This window comes from Xenopus laevis, chromosome 3S, assembly GCF_017654675.1.
Source record: "Xenopus laevis strain J_2021 chromosome 3S, Xenopus_laevis_v10.1, whole genome shotgun sequence".
In the NCBI taxonomy this organism is placed as follows: Eukaryota; Metazoa; Chordata; class Amphibia; order Anura; family Pipidae; genus Xenopus; species Xenopus laevis.
In genome coordinates, this window is record NC_054376.1 from 124,812,906 (window position 1) to 124,832,325 (window position 19,420).

A 19,420-nucleotide genomic window follows, 5' to 3' on the forward strand; every position below is an offset into this window, starting at 1 on the left:
GATTTTAAGTTTTCCCTCATTTTACATTGTTGTTTTGTGGTCCCACCTATATATTATGCATAATACGTTTCCCTGATTTTACACCATTTTTGTCTGGTCCCCTGAAAAACTTAAAATGGGGGTTCTACTGTAATAATAATAATAATAATAATAATAATAATAATAATAATAAATTATTATTTTGTTCTTGATCCCAACTAAGATATAATTAATCCTTATTGGAAGCAAAACCAGCCTATTGGGTTTATTTAATGTTTACATGATTTTCTAGTAGACTTAAGGTGTGAAGATCCAAATTATGGAAAGATCCCTTATTTGGAAAACCCCAGGTCCAGAGCATTCTGGACAATATTTATCTATTTATCTAGATATATCTAAAAATATAATTGTTATGCCCTCAGATGAGGCCCCTGGTCCCCCTGCATCGCTGGGGCCCCTGTTCTCTGCTTGATGGGTGGAGAATGTGGGGTGTTGCACTACAAGCAGAAGCTCCCTGTACCCCTAAAAATTGGGGTGTTTAGCCGTGGGCATTTACATATAAGAAAACCAATGTCTAGTCACAGGGTTTGTCGTTTAAAAAGTCTTATGTCGTTTATTCACTCGCCAGAACAATAGGAGTGAGGTTTCTATTGAATAAAAATAACAGATATATATGTAAAAAAAGAGAATTTTAATTTTTAAAAAAAGATGGCATGAAACCAGAAAACATCTGAAATGGTACCAAAAATATTTACAAACATTATGTACATTAGAGAGACGTTTGCTGAACTCCTAAAAGGTTTGGCTTTGCCACGTGGCACCCAGTTGGTCACATGACTAATGACGGTCACCGAGGAGTCGCAGGATTATATAAAAGGTCCCAGAACTCCTTGGTGGCTTCAAACATCCTCATGTTCTCCAATAATCTGCCAGGGCTCTGCAGCAACTGCCCACTTAGACTCTCAACATGCCTGCCAGGGGATGCTGGGAGTTGTAGTACAAGTGATTAGCAGTTGCCAAGACAGAGCAGTTCAGGTTCACCCGGAATGAAGGGACGGGATACAATGGTCGGCACCTAATTGACACACAGGGCTAATTAGCGTTTCATTTGGATGCACGCAGCACGTACTGGTTTCTGTGCAGCCATGCAGCTTGCATCTTATCAATGCCCTAAGTGAATCTTGTACATGTACATGCCTGGGACTGAACTGGCAACCCTAAAACGGGAAGCTTTTATTAGAGCAAACTAGGGCCCTAGCTGAAGTAAAGTCAGTTTCCCTTTAAATACAGAATTAAATGGCCAGGGGGCCTTTGCATAGATTTTCCGTTTAAAGTTTCTCTGCAGGGACGAGGGGGGGGGGGAGCTGTAAAATATCAATGGGTGACTGAATGTAACCCAGACTTAACACATTATGTGCCAGAGCACAGATACAACGCCTTCATCCAACCAAAACACTAGATATAGTGCCTCCATCCAATCAGAACACTAGATACAGTGCCCCCATCCATAACACAGATACAGTGCCCCCATCCAATCAGAACACTAGATACAGTGCCCACATCCAATCAGAACACTAGATACAGTGCCCCCATCCAATCAGAACACTAGATGCAGTGCACCCATCCAATCAGAACACTAGATACAGTGCCTCCATCCAATCAGAACACTAGATACAGTGCCCCCATCCAATCAGAACACTAGATACAGTGCCTCCATCCAATCAGAACACTAGATACAGTGCCCCCATCCATAACACAGATACAGTGCCCCCATCCAATCAGAACACTAGATACAGTGCCCCCATCCAATCAGAACATTAGATACAGTGCCCCCATCCAATCAGAACACTAGATACAGTGCCCCCATCCAATCAGAACACTAGATACAGTGCCCACATCCAATCAGAACACTAGATACAGTGCCCCCATCCAATCAGAACACTAGATGCAGTGCACCCATCCAATCAGAACACTAGATACAGTGCCCCCATCCAATCAGAACACTAGATACAGTGCCCCCATCCAATCAGAACACTAGATACAGTGCCTCCATCCAATCAGAACACTAGATACAGTGCCCCCATCCATAACACAGATACAGTGCCCCCATCCAATCAGAACACTAGATACAGTGCCCCCATCCATAACACAGATACAGTGCCCCCATCCAATCAGAACACTAGATACAGTGCCCACATCCAATCAGAACACTAGATACAGTGCCCCCATCCAATCAGAACACTAGATGCAGTGCACCCATCCAATCAGAACACTAGATAGTGCCCCCATCCAATCAGAACACTAGATACAGTGCCCCCATCCAATCAGAACACTAGATACAGTGCCTCCATCCAATCAGAACACTAGATACAGTGCCCCCATCCATAACACAGATACAGTGCCCCCATCCAATCAGAACACTAGATACAGTGCCCCCATCCAATCAGAACATTAGATACAGTGCCCCCATCCAATCAGAACACTAGATACAGTGCACCCATCCAATCAGAACACTAGATACAGTGCCCCCATCCAATCAAGAACACTAGATACAGTGCCCCCATCCAATCAGAACACTTAGATACAGTGCCCCACAATCAGGAACAGCTTTAGATACAGTGCCCCCCCAGTCCAATCAGAACATTAGATACAGTGCCCCCATCCAATAGAAGATCTAGATACAGTGCCCCCATCCAATCGAAACTAGATACAGTGCCCCCATCCAATCAGAACACTAGATACAGTGCACCCATCCAATCAGAACACTAGATACAGTGCCCCCATCCAATCAGAACACTAGATACAGTGCACACATCCAATCAGAACACTAGATACAGTGCACCCATCCAATCAGAACACTAGATACAGTGCACCCATCCAATCAGAGGCATCTCTCTGAGAACAATCGCTGTAGGAGGGGCATTTTATAGCAGGAATAAATAAATAAGGGGAGCAATTACAGCTGAAGGTTTATATGTGGTAGAGGTTAAAGGGAAACTCTGCTTAAAATCAGGAATAAGACTTCCCAATATCCATTCCTCATTTCCACTGGTTCTAGGTAAAAGTCACTGCTATTGGAAGCCATGTCTGTTTATATTCTCTGCACTGCTGGCTCAGACTCCTAAAACAATGCAGCAGCCAGCGGATCAACTGACCTGGACAAGAACCTACATTATTTTAAGAGTCAGAACTAGTAGTGCAGAAAGGCAAAACCAACGCCATCAATAACCATGACACTTATAGACGCGGTCTGGAAAGTTGAATTGACAACAGGACTGGCACAGACAATGCATAATAACTACCAATAAAAGCATCACTTGTATAAAAGATGAGCAGGACGGGCACAGCCCTTATACACAGCACAATATGGCAGGAGACCAGTCTCCCGGGTACAATAAGAGGCAGAATTCCGCCATGTTGAATCATTACTCACACCCTCCCAATAAAGCGGGAGCTTCGTCACAGGCTTTCCCCCTAGGGATTCTGGGAATCTAGACAAGCGTATAAATCAGCCGTCGGTCAGAACTGTTCATTCTTAAATAAAGTCGTCAAGTCGTTGGCACTTCCCCTGCTTTGGCAAAGGGACGCCTGTCAAAGGGTGAAGTTACTGGGAGCGCCAAGGCCCCGGGTCACATAGTTTGGTCCATTTGGGCACATGTAGAGCGGTTTGGGCCTATGAAACGGGCAGGTAGTCCTCTCCGCTGCCAGCTGGCTCCACCGTATTCCTGTCGTAGCGGGTTTCGCACTCGCACTCTTCCACCAGCTCCACCTCTTGCCAAGCAAGGTGACCGGAACGACAGCGTAACGGCAGCGAAATGCGCCGGGATCGACTGGGGGCGCAGGACGTACAGGGCTGGGAGAGTCCGGCAGGCCAACCAGGCACATAGAAGGAGTTGCACTGGCCAAAGCAGAACTTGTTAGGGAGGCGCACTGGGAAGCAGTTCTTCCTGAACACATTCTGTAAGAGGAGAGAATAAAAGTGTAAGCTCTGTGGAACAGCATCAGTCTCTCAATAACGCAAATCTGCTGAGGCCAGAGTCCACTTCTAGCAATAGCTGTGGCTGCTACTACGTTGCAATATTAGGAGCCCCTCTGCCTGCCCAAGTGATACCCCATCAGGCAAGGTCTACACTGGCCCCCCTTTAAATGGGTAGTTCGCCTTTAAAGCATAACTAAACCCTAAAAATGATTGTGGCTAAAAATGGCATATTTTATATAGTGAACTTATTGCACGAGGCTAAAGTTTCAGCTTGTCAATAGCAGCAATGATCCAGGACTTCAAACTTGTCACAGGGGGTCACCATCTTGGAAAGTGTCAGTGACACTCACATGCTCAGTGGGCTCTGATTGGCTGTTGAGAAGCTAAGCTTAGGGCTCGTCACTAATTATCCAGCAGAAAATGAGCTTCCCTGGCTGTAATATAAGCTGATGCTACAGGTTTGCTGATTATTCAATTCTGATTGCACTGGTTTCTGTGCTGCCATGTAGTAATTATGTGTATTAATTACTAATCAGCCTTATATTGTGACATTTCTATTCTATGTGTACTGTATATTGTGAGTGGGCCCCTAAGCTCAGTAAGTGACAGCAGCACAGAGCATGTGCAGTGAATCAGCAGAAAAGAAGATGGGGAGCTACTGGGGCATCTTTGGAGACACAGATCTTTACTGCTAAAGGGCTGTGGTTGCCTTGGGCTGGTACAGAATCACAAAACCTCATGAACAACATTTCTACCTATATCTTTAGTGAAGCTTTAGTTCTCCATTAAATAAAATTCTGAGACAATTTGCAATTGGACTTCAGTTTTTATGGTTTTTAAGATATTTAGCTTTTTGGTCAGCAGCTGTTTGGTATTTGAGCAGCTGGTTGCTAGGGTCTTATCCTAGCAACCAGGCACTGGTTTGAATGAGAAATGGGAATATGAATAGTAGAGGGCCAACATAGAAAGATAAGGATGAAAAAGTAACAATACAATTGTAGCCTAGCAGAACAATAGTTCTATCGGCATCATATCATGGGGCAAACCAAGGATAAGTAAACCTTTAATATAAGTGAATGTAAAATTGATGAGGGGGCTATTCTAGCACTTTTGTAATTTACATTGATTATTTATTTTCCTTTAATTCCAAGATATTAAGAGATACATGTACTGTTAATATGAATGAATTTTGTTAAAACAGCGCCACCTGCTGGTCAGTTTCCCACCAGTCTGACCACCAAGTAGTCAGACTGGTCTTTCTCTTGTCTTTCTCCTGACAACTTCCTTGACTACTTGGTGGTCAGACTGGTGGGAAACTGACCAGCAGGTGGCGCTGTTGTAATAAAATTCATTCCTATTAACAGCACATGTATCTCTTAATATCTTGGAATTAAAGGAAAATAAATAATCAATGTAAATTACAAAAGTGCTAAGAATAGCACCCTCATCAATTTTACATTCACTTATTTTAAAGCTTTACTTATCCTTTAAGCCAATTTGGCCTAGCACATATGTGGCACTCACTCCCTTCAAACTACTTCACATCAGGGGCACCTACAGTTCTAATCCCACAAATACACACTTACCCCTTTCTTCCCACTAATACGCACACTTCAGGACACCTCCCATAATACACAGAGAGAGGCCCAAGAGCAGAGGACAATTTACCTGTATGAAAGGCAAGGCATGGCATCTGGAGCGTTTCAGAGCATCTTGCCCAATGGGCAGCACCTGGTCTGGTTGGGATCTCATCTTGTCCCTGCGGATGGCGCTCTCCCACACCAGTTTTCTCCTCAGCGCCTCCTCATCCATGTGCTCTCTGGGATCTGAGTGCAGGATGAAATTCTGGGATATTTTCCTCCTGTTCTGTCTGAATAGCGGCAGGTCCATGAAAGCTCCATGGTGGGAGACTGGGAAGGATCTGCTGTGGAGCACATTCTGGGCAAACGAAGCCGACCCTTCTTCTTCCATAAAGGGAAATGCCCTGACCGTGAAACAGAGAAGGGCCAATAGGCTGGTGGCCTGGAACAACAGCATGTCTTCTTACACAATCCTCCTTATTAGGGTTTGGGGTCTGGGGGTTTGTCGGTCCCCTGTCGTCTGGCTGGAGGGTCAAGATTGACCCAGAGTCGCTGGTTTCTGTAGTTAGAAAGGGACAAGACAGACGGCTTTATATACCCAAATCCACAAGGGGCAGGGAGTTGTGGACCAAAACCAAGCAAGACCCAACCAAGAGAGAAATCTAGCACCTTCCTTGGCCCCATCAGCTGTAAGGAGGGCAAAAGGAAGGGAACAAACTCCCCATTTGACTCCTAAACAGAAGCAGGAACTTTGGTTTTGTCTCAGGGGCCTCTCTGTTTGAGTTTCATACAAGAACAGGTGACACGGCCTCTGCAATTGGGATATAACCTACACAACGGCGCCCTCTGCTGGAACTGCACCAACACTGCAGCTGTGCTACTTATCCCTTTACTCCTTATGTGCACACAAATCATATTCTAGCTACATATGATATAAACCCAAATATACAATAGTAATTCTGGATGACAAAACCTGTAAGGAAAACATACAAGGCTGTCTTTCTGCTAGAGAGTGTAGCAAGAGGCAGAACCAGCAGTGCAGAAAGGGCTGTACAGAAAACGGCATTCTTGTGTAAGGAGGTTTCTGGGTAGGTGATCGAATGATGGAGGAACTATCACGAAAATGAAAATGCAATATAAGCTTCAGCATACTGAAATAGGAAACTTTCTTTATCAAGTTCATATTCACTATCCCTCTCTCAGCATCTGTTTCTCATCATTCTCTCTTCATGCAGCAGTTGGGTGTCAGCTAATCATTGACAGTTAGATTCAATATATCTTATAGGGGGGCTTCCTTTCCTAGCAGATGTATTAGAGCTCACTCTATTAAGATCACCAGACATGATGTCTCTCTACATGCAGGATTTGTGCAAAAGGCAGTTATGTTGTTAGATTTTGTTTGTACTGGAATCAGTTATTTGAGTGAGCTCTAATTCATCTGCTAGGAAAGGAAACCCCCTATAAAAGATATATTGGATCATTCATTTGACAAAATAACTGCATTTTGCACAAATCCTGCATGTAGAGAGACATGATGTCTGGTTATTTTAATAGAGTGAGCTCTAATACATCTTCTAGGAAAGGAATCCCCCCCTATAAGATATATTGGATCTAACTGTCAATGAATATCTGACACCCAACTGCTGCATGAAGAGAGAATGAAGAGAAACAGATGCTGAGAGAGGAATAGTGAATATAAACTTGATTATTTCAGGAAACAATGCAGAATATTTAATGGATTGTATTTGGAAAGTTTTTTTATTTCAGTTTGAAGAAGCTTATATTACATTTTCATGATTGTTCCCCTTTAAGCTGAAAAGTCCAAGAAGCAAGTGCAGCAATCGGGGGACACAGTGCAAATGTTTGTGTATTTCCAGCCCTGGGGCAGGTGACAGTTTCTGTTGACAGGGGGAAGGTGACAGAAGCAAAGACGCCGCCCTTATGGGCCCTTCCCTCTCACCCCTAAAAATAACCACTGACATGAAACCATTTTAAAGCACCACTTGTTCCCTGCTTGATAAGGATTTTATATAATTGGGAGACCCATAGAATAACAGTTTTTGGAAACCGTATAACTGCCGGCACTGCTTTCAGCCTATGCATAAATTAGTTCTCACTATATACATATATATATACATACATATACATACATATATACATATATATATATATATATATATAAAGTCAATTGTGGTGAGCGCACTCTTACCGGATTTCTTAGATGATGGGTGCGTTGGTCAAGTTTTTTGCATATGTAGTAAAGAATGGACCCGCACTCCAATGTTCTTAGTGAAAAAATTTTTGTGTTTTATTCACAATGCATATCCAACGTTTCGGTCCACGTTGGGACCTTTCTCAAGGATAAATGGCATTTTCACAAACAGTGCTTAAATCCCTTTAGAATTGGCGCCAAGTATGACGTCATAGGATGGAAAAACCCCAAGTTAAACATTCAGAACATTCGTATTGTGGAAAATACAAAAAGTGTAATACATACAATTCACCACTGGGTGTCACCGTAGTGTCGATGGTGGTAGTGTTCAATTGAAACAAAAGTGTCCATTAAAAAGTGTCCATTCATAAAGTATTCATGAACAATCTGTAAAATTATACAAATGTATTACTTTGTTGTTTGTTTCAGGCAAATGCAAAAAAGACATTATATGTATCAACTCATATTTAATCATATTCAATAAAGTATTTTATGCAACATAAATCAGCTACAAAGTGCTTTCATGTATTTTCTATATATATAAATTGCCTTATGTTTTGCTTGCCTATGCACGATGGTAACAGGGGATACCTATCTATTCGAGGAAACAGTTAAGCAACAATTGCCCATTAAGGCCTTTTGGTGTCACGCATTCGAGTTCATGTATCCAAAAGGCTTCTCTTTGCAGGAGTACCTTATTGCTATCACCCCCTCTTGTCCTAGCCGGTACATGTTCGATTGGCATGCATCTGAATGCTGCAGGGCTGTGTTTTGCCTCTGCCCAGTGTCGGGCTACTAGCTGCTGGGCAATATCCTGTTTTTTACCCATTGCTTTAATTTCCCTTTCAGGGTCTAGTGCGGCCCTAATACTTGCTCTATGCATGCCAATTCTTTCTTTGAGCATTCTAACTGTCTTCCCACAGTAGATTAGCCCACAGGGACATTTGATTATGTACACCACTAGTGTGGTTGTGCATGTCATCCTATGTCTGATGCTGTATCTTTTCCCTGTGCGTGGGTGCAAAAATTCATTACCCAAGATAAGGCTACTGCACATGACACATCCTGAGCACTTATATACACCTGGTCGAGGTGAGAGGAAATGTTGTGTGCTAGGGCTGGTATACTTATCCAACGGATCTGAGGGGCTTAAAATCTCTTTTAGAGAACTCCCTCTCCGGTAACTGAATTTGGGTCTATGTGGTAATTTTTTGCCCAACATATCCTCACTTTTGACCAGTTCCCAATGCTTTAGCACACATTCACGCGTAAATCTGGAACTTTCACCATATTGACACACATAATACATGTCATTTTCAACGCTCTGTCTGTTAGTAGTACTGGTCTGTCGTAGAACTTCATCTCGATCTAGGCTCAATGCCCACTCTTTTGTGCTCTCAATCAGAGTATTAGGATAACCCCTTAGCAGGAATTTTTTGCACATTTTATCTATATCCTCCACCCTCTTGTCCTCCTCACTGTCGATCCGTATTACCCTCAGTAGCTGGGATTTTGGCAATGAATCTAACAGGTGCCTGGGGTGGTTACTCTGGTAATGCACCAGAGTGTTCCTGTCTGTGGGTTTTACATATATGCTAGTTTGCAAGGTGTTATTAACCTTATATATTTTTACATCCAAAAACTCTATATGATCATTATTGTGATTTAAGGTCAACTTAACTGGGTTAGTCAGATTATTCAAATATGCAACCCAGCTTTCAAGTAGTTCCACGGAACCCGTCCATACAAAGAATATATCGTCGATATAGCGCCTGTAAAAGGCGCCATATCTCCTGAATAGCTCATGACCTAAGACACATTCATTCTCATACACATGCATGAACGCATTAGCATACGCAGGTGCCACTTTTGATCCCATTGCTGTCCCTGTGCGCTGCAGAAAAAACTGCTTCTCAAACCTAAAGTAGTTTTTATACAGGATGAACCGCAACAGGGATAGGATAAACTCACATGGGGGTCCAGTATAGTGCTCATTATCTGTAATCAGTCTGCGTACTGACTCAATTCCCTGTTCATGTGGTATGCACGTGTATAAGCTTTGTACATCCATTGTAACTAGGGTTAGCTCTGATGTGGGTAAATCTATACTCCTCACAACCTTCAGAAAATCATTTGTATCTTTCAGATAGCTGCCTATCTGCTGTACACACGGCTGGAGGTGATAGTCTACAAATTCAGCTATTTTTTCGTTAAGCGAGCCATTGGAAGATATTATAGGTCTTCCCGGAGGTGCAACTAAATTTTTGTGTACTTTTGGCAAAGTGTAAATAACCGGTCTGACAGGAAATCTTGGCAAAAAATAATCAAACATGGCTTTAGAAATATATCCTTCATTAAGTCCAGTTTCCAAGATATTTTTCAATTCATCATGAAATGTATTAGTGGGATCATGAGTCAATTTTTCGTAATTCATTTCATCAGTAAGCTGTGACATCAATTCATCTTTGTAATACTTGTAGTCAAGCACTACTATCCCACCACCTTTGTCAGCCTTTCTAATGATTATTTCTTTATTCATTTTTAGGGATTTCAATGCATTTCTATGCTCAAATGATAGGTTTCCTCTGCTCACTTTTTTGTTTTATACCAAGCCGACATTTCCATATCCAGCATACGGTTAAAAGTCTTAATTGAGGGATTGGTGCTAATGGGGTCAAAGTCACTTTTAAGTTTGAAGCGCCTAGCAGTCTCATTGTTCACATACATGGTAGGTAATGCCCCTTTAGTAGTCATATTATCAGTCAGTTCTATCCGCTCCTCGTGTTGTAGGGAGTTACAGTTCAACTCCCTTAGCCCCTTGTCCTGCTCAAAACGCTCCTTAAGGCGCAGCTGCCTTGAAAACTTATAATTGTCTATAGTATGAGTAAAAGGGGTTAAACTCACCGAGGGGACGAATCCTAGTCCTTTCTGTAGTACAGTCTTCTCAGCTGCTGTTAGACGATAAGCCGATAAATTGAAGATCATATCTTCCTCTTGTGCTTTAGGGTCTGTTGTGAGCGTGTTGTAACCGGTGCTGCTGTGGCCGGTCCTCTTGCCCCTGCGGGTGGCTTTCCTGCGCTGTTGTGCCGCTGGAGCCCTTCGCTCTGCCCTTGTGAATGTTCCCCTAAAAAAGGGGCTGAAGATGGTGCTGGCGGTTGCGCTGAACTGTCCTGTGGTGATCCGGATCTGCTCCTTCCGCTTCCGCTGTCTGATGTCCTGCTGCCGGTTCCACTGCCGTCTCTCCTGTATGCAGGTCTGCGCGTGCGCCAATCCGTCCCGCAGGGGCAAGAGGACCGGCCACAGCAGCACCGGTTACAACACGCTCACAACAGACCCTAAAGCACAAGAGGAAGATATGATCTTCAATTTATCGGCTTATCGTCTAACAGCAGCTGAGAAGACTGTACTACAGAAAGGACTAGGATTCGTCCCCTCGGTGAGTTTAACCCCTTTTACTCATACTATAGACAATTATAAGTTTTCAAGGCAGCTGCGCCTTAAGGAGCGTTTTGAGCAGGACAAGGGGCTAAGGGAGTTGAACTGTAACTCCCTACAACACGAGGAGCGGATAGAACTGACTGATAATATGACTACTAAAGGGGCATTACCTACCATGTATGTGAACAATGAGACTGCTAGGCGCTTCAAACTTAAAAGTGACTTTGACCCCATTAGCACCAATCCCTCAATTAAGACTTTTAACCGTATGCTGGATATGGAAATGTCGGCTTGGTATAAAACAAAAAAAGTGAGCAGAGGAAACCTATCATTTGAGCATAGAAATGCATTGAAATCCCTAAAAATGAATAAAGAAATAATCATTAGAAAGGCTGACAAAGGTGGTGGGATAGTAGTGCTTGACTACAAGTATTACAAAGATGAATTGATGTCACAGCTTACTGATGAAATGAATTACGAAAAATTGACTCATGATCCCACTAATACATTTCATGATGAATTGAAAAATATCTTGGAAACTGGACTTAATGAAGGATATATTTCTAAAGCCATGTTTGATTATTTTTTGCCGAGATTTCCTGTCAGACCGGTTATTTACACTTTGCCAAAAGTACACAAAAATTTAGTTGCACCTCCGGGAAGACCTATAATATCTTCCAATGGCTCGCTTAACGAAAAAATAGCTGAATTTGTAGACTATCACCTCCAGCCGTGTGTACAGCAGATAGGCAGCTATCTGAAAGATACAAATGATTTTCTGAAGGTTGTGAGGAGTATAGATTTACCCACATCAGAGCTAACCCTAGTTACAATGGATGTACAAAGCTTATACACGTGCATACCACATGAACAGGGAATTGAGTCAGTACGCAGACTGATTACAGATAATGAGCACTATACTGGACCCCCATGTGAGTTTATCCTATCCCTGTTGCGGTTCATCCTGTATAAAAACTACTTTAGGTTTGAGAAGCAGTTTTTTCTGCAGCGCACAGGGACAGCAATGGGATCAAAAGTGGCACCTGCGTATGCTAATGCGTTCATGCATGTGTATGAGAATGAATGTGTCTTAGGTCATGAGCTATTCAGGAGATATGGCGCCTTTTACAGGCGCTATATCGACGATATATTCTTTGTATGGACGGGTTCCGTGGAACTACTTGAAAGCTGGGTTGCATATTTGAATAATCTGACTAACCCAGTTAAGTTGACCTTAAATCACAATAATGATCATATAGAGTTTTTGGATGTAAAAATATATAAGGTTAATAACACCTTGCAAACTAGCATATATGTAAAACCCACAGACAGGAACACTCTGGTGCATTACCAGAGTAACCACCCCAGGCACCTGTTAGATTCATTGCCAAAATCCCAGCTACTGAGGGTAATACGGATCGACAGTGAGGAGGACAAGAGGGTGGAGGATATAGATAAAATGTGCAAAAAATTCCTGCTAAGGGGTTATCCTAATACTCTGATTGAGAGCACAAAAGAGTGGGCATTGAGCCTAGATCGAGATGAAGTTCTACGACAGACCAGTACTACTAACAGACAGAGCGTTGAAAATGACATGTATTATGTGTGTCAATATGGTGAAAGTTCCAGATTTACGCGTGAATGTGTGCTAAAGCATTGGGAACTGGTCAAAAGTGAGGATATGTTGGGCAAAAAATTACCACATAGACCCAAATTCAGTTACCGGAGAGGGAGTTCTCTAAAAGAGATTTTAAGCCCCTCAGATCCGTTGGATAAGTATACCAGCCCTAGCACACAACATTTCCTCTCACCTCGACCAGGTGTATATAAGTGCTCAGGATGTGTCATGTGCAGTAGCCTTATCTTGGGTAATGAATTTTTGCACCCACGCACAGGGAAAAGATACAGCATCAGACATAGGATGACATGCACAACCACACTAGTGGTGTACATAATCAAATGTCCCTGTGGGCTAATCTACTGTGGGAAGACAGTTAGAATGCTCAAAGAAAGAATTGGCATGCATAGAGCAAGTATTAGGGCCGCACTAGACCCTGAAAGGGAAATTAAAGCAATGGGTAAAAAACAGGATATTGCCCAGCAGCTAGTAGCCCGACACTGGGCAGAGGCAAAACACAGCCCTGCAGCATTCAGATGCATGCCAATCGAACATGTACCGGCTAGGACAAGAGGGGGTGATAGCAATAAGGTACTCCTGCAAAGAGAAGCCTTTTGGATACATGAACTCGAATGCGTGACACCAAAAGGCCTTAATGGGCAATTGTTGCTTAACTGTTTCCTCGAATAGATAGGTATCCCCTGTTACCATCGTGCATAGGCAAGCAAAACATAAGGCAATTTATATATATAGAAAATACATGAAAGCACTTTGTAGCTGATTTATGTTGCATAAAATACTTTATTGAATATGATTAAATATGAGTTGATACATATAATGTCTTTTTTGCATTTGCCTGAAACAAACAACAAAGTAATACATTTGTATAATTTTACAGATTGTTCATGAATACTTTATGAATGGACACTTTTTAATGGACACTTTTGTTTCAATTGAACACTACCACCATCGACACTACGGTGACACCCAGTGGTGAATTGTATGTATTACACTTTTTGTATTTTCCACAATACGAATGTTCTGAATGTTTAACTTGGGGTTTTTCCATCCTATGACGTCATACTTGGCGCCAATTCTAAAGGGATTTAAGCACTGTTTGTGAAAATGCCATTTATCCTTGAGAAAGGTCCCAACGTGGACCGAAACGTTGGATATGCATTGTGAATAAAACACAAAATTTTTTTCACTAAGAACATTGGAGTGCGGGTCCATTCTTTACTATATATATATATATATATATATACACATATACATACATATATACATATATATATATATATATATATATATACATATATATATACATATATACATATATACATATATACATATACACATATATATATACATATATACACATATATACATATACACATATATACATATACACATATATATATATACATATATACATATATACATATATACACATATATATATATATATATATATATATATATATATATATATATATACATATATACATATATACATATACATATACATATATACATACATATACACATACACACATACACACACACCAGTAGTCAGATCTTCCCCAGCAAAGACTAGGATGTACAGATATTTTATGGTTTTATTCACCATCTCTCCAGTTTGCCATTGTGGTAATCTGGTTGCTAGGATCCAAATGACCCTAGCAACTATGCACGGATTTAAATAAGAGACTGGAATGGAAAGTAGCAATAACAATAAATGTGTAGCCTTACAGAGCATTTGTTTTATAGATGGGGTCAGTGACCCCCATTTGAACGCTGGAAAGAGTCAGAAGAAGGAGTCAGAATAATTCAAAAACTATTTAAAAAAATGAACTAGACATTTAAAATGGTGCTGGGTTAGCAATGCCTAGCAACCAGATTGAGATTCCTAGTTATTAGTATTTCACTACTTAACTTCCTATACAACCCACTCATGACTACCTTCTAGCATGCCATTCACATTATTGCCCTGTTGCTAGGTTATGTGGGACCCAAGCAACTAGATACCAGTTTATATTCCTCACTAGAGGAATCAGCGGTGTAATTAGATCTTGATGGGCCCCACAGCAAATTGTTCTCAGGCCCCAAAAATGTCTAGAGGTCGACTTGTTTTAACAGTATTTATTTAACATGTTTATCAATTAGGGTCTCTTTATTCCTGCATAGGGATGTAGCGAACGTCGGAAAAAAAGTTCGCGAACATATTCGCGAACTTGCGCAAAAATGCGAGCGGTTCGCGAACGGTTCGCGAACCCCATAGACTTCAATGGGAAGGCGAACTTTAACATCTAGAAAAGACATTTCTGGCCAGAAAAATGATTTTAAAGTTGTTTAAAGGGTGCAACGACCTGGACAGTGGCATGCCAGAGGGGGATCAAGGGCAAAAATGTATCTGAAAAATCTGCCTGTTATTGCAGCAGTCAGCAGATGAGATCAGAAGCAGGACAGCTGCCCACTGCAGCTACATACAGAGCACTGCAGTAGAAGGTAGATTACTAGCCAGCAAAGCTACCTAAGCTAAAATGTCCCTCAAACCCCTGCAGACTTCTGTCCCTCCAATAACAGAGCAGTATCAAAACGATTACTAGCCAGCAAACTTTCAACTGTCCCTGAAATCACTAACAGGCAGCAGCTCTCTCCCTACACTATCTCTTCAGCACACACAGGCAGAGTGAAAAAACGCTGCAGGGCTTCGGTTTTTATAGGGAAGGGGAGTGGTCCAGGGGAGAGCTTCCTGATTGGCTGCCATGTACCTGCTGGTCTGGGGTGAGAGGGCAAAAAAAAGCGCCAACAATGGCGAACCCAAAATGGCGAACGTCGCGCGACGTTCGCGAACTTCCGGCGAGCGCGAACACCCGATGTTCGCGCGAACAAGTTCGCCGGCGAACAGTTCGCGACATCTCTATTCCTGCAGCCACAGGGTCAGTTCTCTCTTTAGTTCTGCCACAGAAATATCTTTGGAACACCCATGCCTTTAATGTAATCACATCACACATATCCCTTCCTATTACAAAACACTCACAGGGGAGGGTGTATGAGGAATGTAGAATTAGAATTAGCCATTCTAAACATACTAAGAGTTAACTTAAAATGTGCACCATTCCTTTAAAAGGAACAGTAACACCAAAAAAAAAATTACAATTTTAATAGAAAGTACAATATAACGTAGTGTTGCCCTGCACTGGTATAACCAGTGTGTTGGTTATAGAAACTCTACTATAGTTTATATAAACAAGCTGCTGTGTAGCCATGGGGGCAGCCATTCAAGCACAGGATACACAGTAGATAACAGATAAGTACTACTATAGTTTATATAAACAAGCTGCTGTGTAGCCATGGGGGCAGCCATTCAAGCACAGGATACACAGTAGATAACAGATAAGTACTACTATAGTTTATATAAACAAGCTGCTGTGTAGCCATGGGGGCAGCCATTCAAGCACAGGATACACAGTAGATAACAGATAAGTACTACTATAGTTTATATAAACAAGCTGCTGTGTAGCCATGGGGGCAGCCATTCAAGCACAGGATACACAGTAGATAACAGATAAGTACTACTATAGTTTATATAAACAAGCTGCTGTGTAGCCATGGGGGCAGCCATTCAAGCACAGGATACACAGTAGATAATAGATAAGTACTACTATAGTTTATATAAACAAGCTGCTGTGTAGCCATGGGGGCAGCCATTCAAGCACAGGATACACAGTAGATAACAGATAAGTACTACTATAGTTTATATAAACAAGCTGCTGTGTAGCCATGGGGGCAGCCATTCAAGCACAGGATACACAGTAGATAACAGATAAGTACTACTATAGTTTATATAAACAAGCTGCTGTGTAGCCATGGGGGCAGCCATTCAAGCACAGGATACACAGTAGATAACAGATAAGTACTACTATAGTTTATATAAACAAGCTGCTGTGTAGCCATGGGGGCAGCCATTCAAGCACAGGATACACAGTAGATAATAGATAAGTACTACTATAGTTTATATAAACAAGCTGCTGTGTAGCCATGGGGGCAGCCATTCAAGCACAGGATACACAGTAGATAACAGATAAGTACTACTATAGTTTATATAAACAAGCTGCTGTGTAGCCATGGGGGCAGCCATTTATGCACAGGATACACAGTAGATAAATTCTGAAGAATCCCATTGTATACTACAGAGCTTATCTGTGTGTATCCTGTGCCTTTACTAATTTTTTCAAGCTTGAATGGCTGCCCCCATGGCTACACAGCAGCTTGTTTAGATAAACTATAGTTGTATCTTCGAAGCAAACACACCAGTTTTACCAGTGCAACACAACAATATATTATATTTTCATTACTTTAGTGCACTTCCAATTTTTCGATGTTACTGTTCCTTTAATACACTATTTTGCCCCCAGCTGCGCTGCACTGCCAAACCCACACACCACATTTCTAAACTTAAAGGGGTGGTTCCCCTTCAAGTTACTTTTAGTATGTTATAGAATGGCCAATTCTAAGCAACTTCTCAATTGGTCTGCCTTTTTTTTTTTTTTTTATTATTTGCCTCCTTCTGACTTTTTCCAGCTTTCAAATGTTTCCTAAAAACAAATGCTCTGTAAGGCTACAAACGTATTTTTATTTCTACTTATTACTCATCTTTCTTCTGTTCAGCTGTCTCCTATTCCTATTTCTTATTCAAATCAAGTCATGGGTTCTAGGGTAAAAGCAACCGGATTACTGAAACTGCAAACTAGAGAGCTGCTGAATAAAAAAAGCTAAAAGACTATAACTACTACAAGTAATAAAAACCAATTGCAAATTGTCTCAAAATATCCCTCTCTATGTCATACGAACAGTTAATTTAAAGGTGAACAACCCCTTTAAGTCTTTAGTGGTTCCATAAATGTAAAGTTTTCCCTTTTCTCCAGAAAGGCAAATGCTACAAAGGCTCTAAATAAAAGGCAGGTGGGATGGTTAAGGGTAGAGACACACATGGAGATTCGGGGAGATTAGGCGACAAATCACCTCTTCTTCGGGTGACTAATCTCGGCAAACTGCCTCCCCGCCGGCTACAATCTAAATCGCCGGCGGGGTGGCACTCTGAGCAATTAGTTTCCCGAAGTCGCCTGAAGTTTCCTCATGACGCAACGTCGGAAAACAAAGTGGTCTCTGTGCCATTCTGCCAGTAGGGTTGCCACCTGGCTGGTATTTTACCGCCCTGGCCAGTAAAAATGATGGCTGATCCCAATGATATTAATAGGGAAAAAAAGATAAATGTATAGGAAGGACAGTATTTTTTTCCAGAAAAGGTGGCAACCCTACCCGCCGGCAAATTCGATTCTAGCTGGCAGGGAGACAGTTCGGGGAGATTAGTCGTCTGAAGAACAGGCGATTTGTCTCCAGTAGGGTTGCCACCTGGCCAATATTTTACTGGCCCGATGCAGTAAAGATGATGGTTGATCCCAATGTTATTAATAGGGAATAAAGATAAATATATAGGAAGGTCAGTGATCCCAATGTTATTAATAGGGAATAAAGAGAAATATATAGGAAGGTCAGTGATCCCAATGTTATTAATAGGGAATAAAGAGAAATATATAGGAAGGTCAGTGATCCCAATGTTATTAATAGGGAATAAAGAGAAATATATAGGAAGGTCTGTGATCCCAATGTTATTAATAGGGAATAAAGAGAAATATATAGGAAGGTCTGTGATCCCAATGTTATTAATAGGGAATAAAGAGAAATATATAGGAAGGTCTGTGATCCCAATGTTATTAATAGGGAATAAAGATAAATATATAGGAAGGTCAGTGATCCCAATGTTATTAATAGGGAATAAAGATAAATATATAGGTCAGTGATCCCAATGTTATTAATAGGGAATAAAGATAAATATATAGGAAGGTCAGTGATCCCAATGTTATTAATAGGGAATAAAGATAAATATATAGGAAGGTCAGTGATCCCAATGTTATTAATAGGGAATAAAGATAAATATATAGGAAGGTCAGTGATATGATCCCAATGTTATTAATAGGGAATAAAGATAAATATATAGGAAGGTCAGTGATCCCAATGTTATTAATAGGGAATAAAGATAAATATATATAAGGTCAGTGATCCCAATGTTATTAATAGGGAATAAAGATAAATATATAGGAAGGCCAGTGATCCCAATGTTATTAATAGGGAATAAAGATAAATCTATAGGAAGGTCAGTGATCCCAATGTTATTAATAGGGAATAAAGATAAATATATAGGAAGGCCGGTATTTTTTCCAGAAAAGGTGACAACCCTAGTCTCTGCCCTAAACTTAGGCCACACAATGAATAACATTTAGCGAATGAAGGAAACTTTAACATCCTTATATATTAAATTATGCTTCATGACAACCTATTAACGGGGACAAACATGTAGGAAAGCTGCTATTTTGTTTCATAGAAAGTCCGGAATTAATCCCCCCACAAAAAGCCACCTGTAGTGGGGAACTCACCCAATTTTCTTTTCTGGGAACAACCCATTACCCCCCTCCCAAATTTATCACCTAATTAATACAAGTATCAGCTGAGTTAAACACCAATTAAATCCCTAGAGAATGAGATGTGTGA

The 19,420-nt window shown here is 41.2% G+C and overlaps 1 protein-coding gene across 4 annotated transcripts; it reads right to left on the reverse strand.

Moving 5' to 3' along the window:
- Positions 1-649: 649 nt before the first annotated feature.
- dand5.S (DAN domain family member 5, BMP antagonist S homeolog) lies at positions 650-19,369 on the reverse strand. Of its 4 annotated transcripts, NM_001098726.1 has the most exon segments (4): positions 650-1,447; positions 1,934-2,026; positions 2,727-3,937; positions 5,627-6,093. In NM_001098726.1, coding segments are annotated over 2 exon segments (654 nt in total). In that variant the 5' UTR covers positions 5,996-6,093; the 3' UTR covers positions 650-1,447; positions 1,934-2,026; positions 2,727-3,652.
- Between the last annotated feature and the right edge of the window lie 51 nt (positions 19,370-19,420).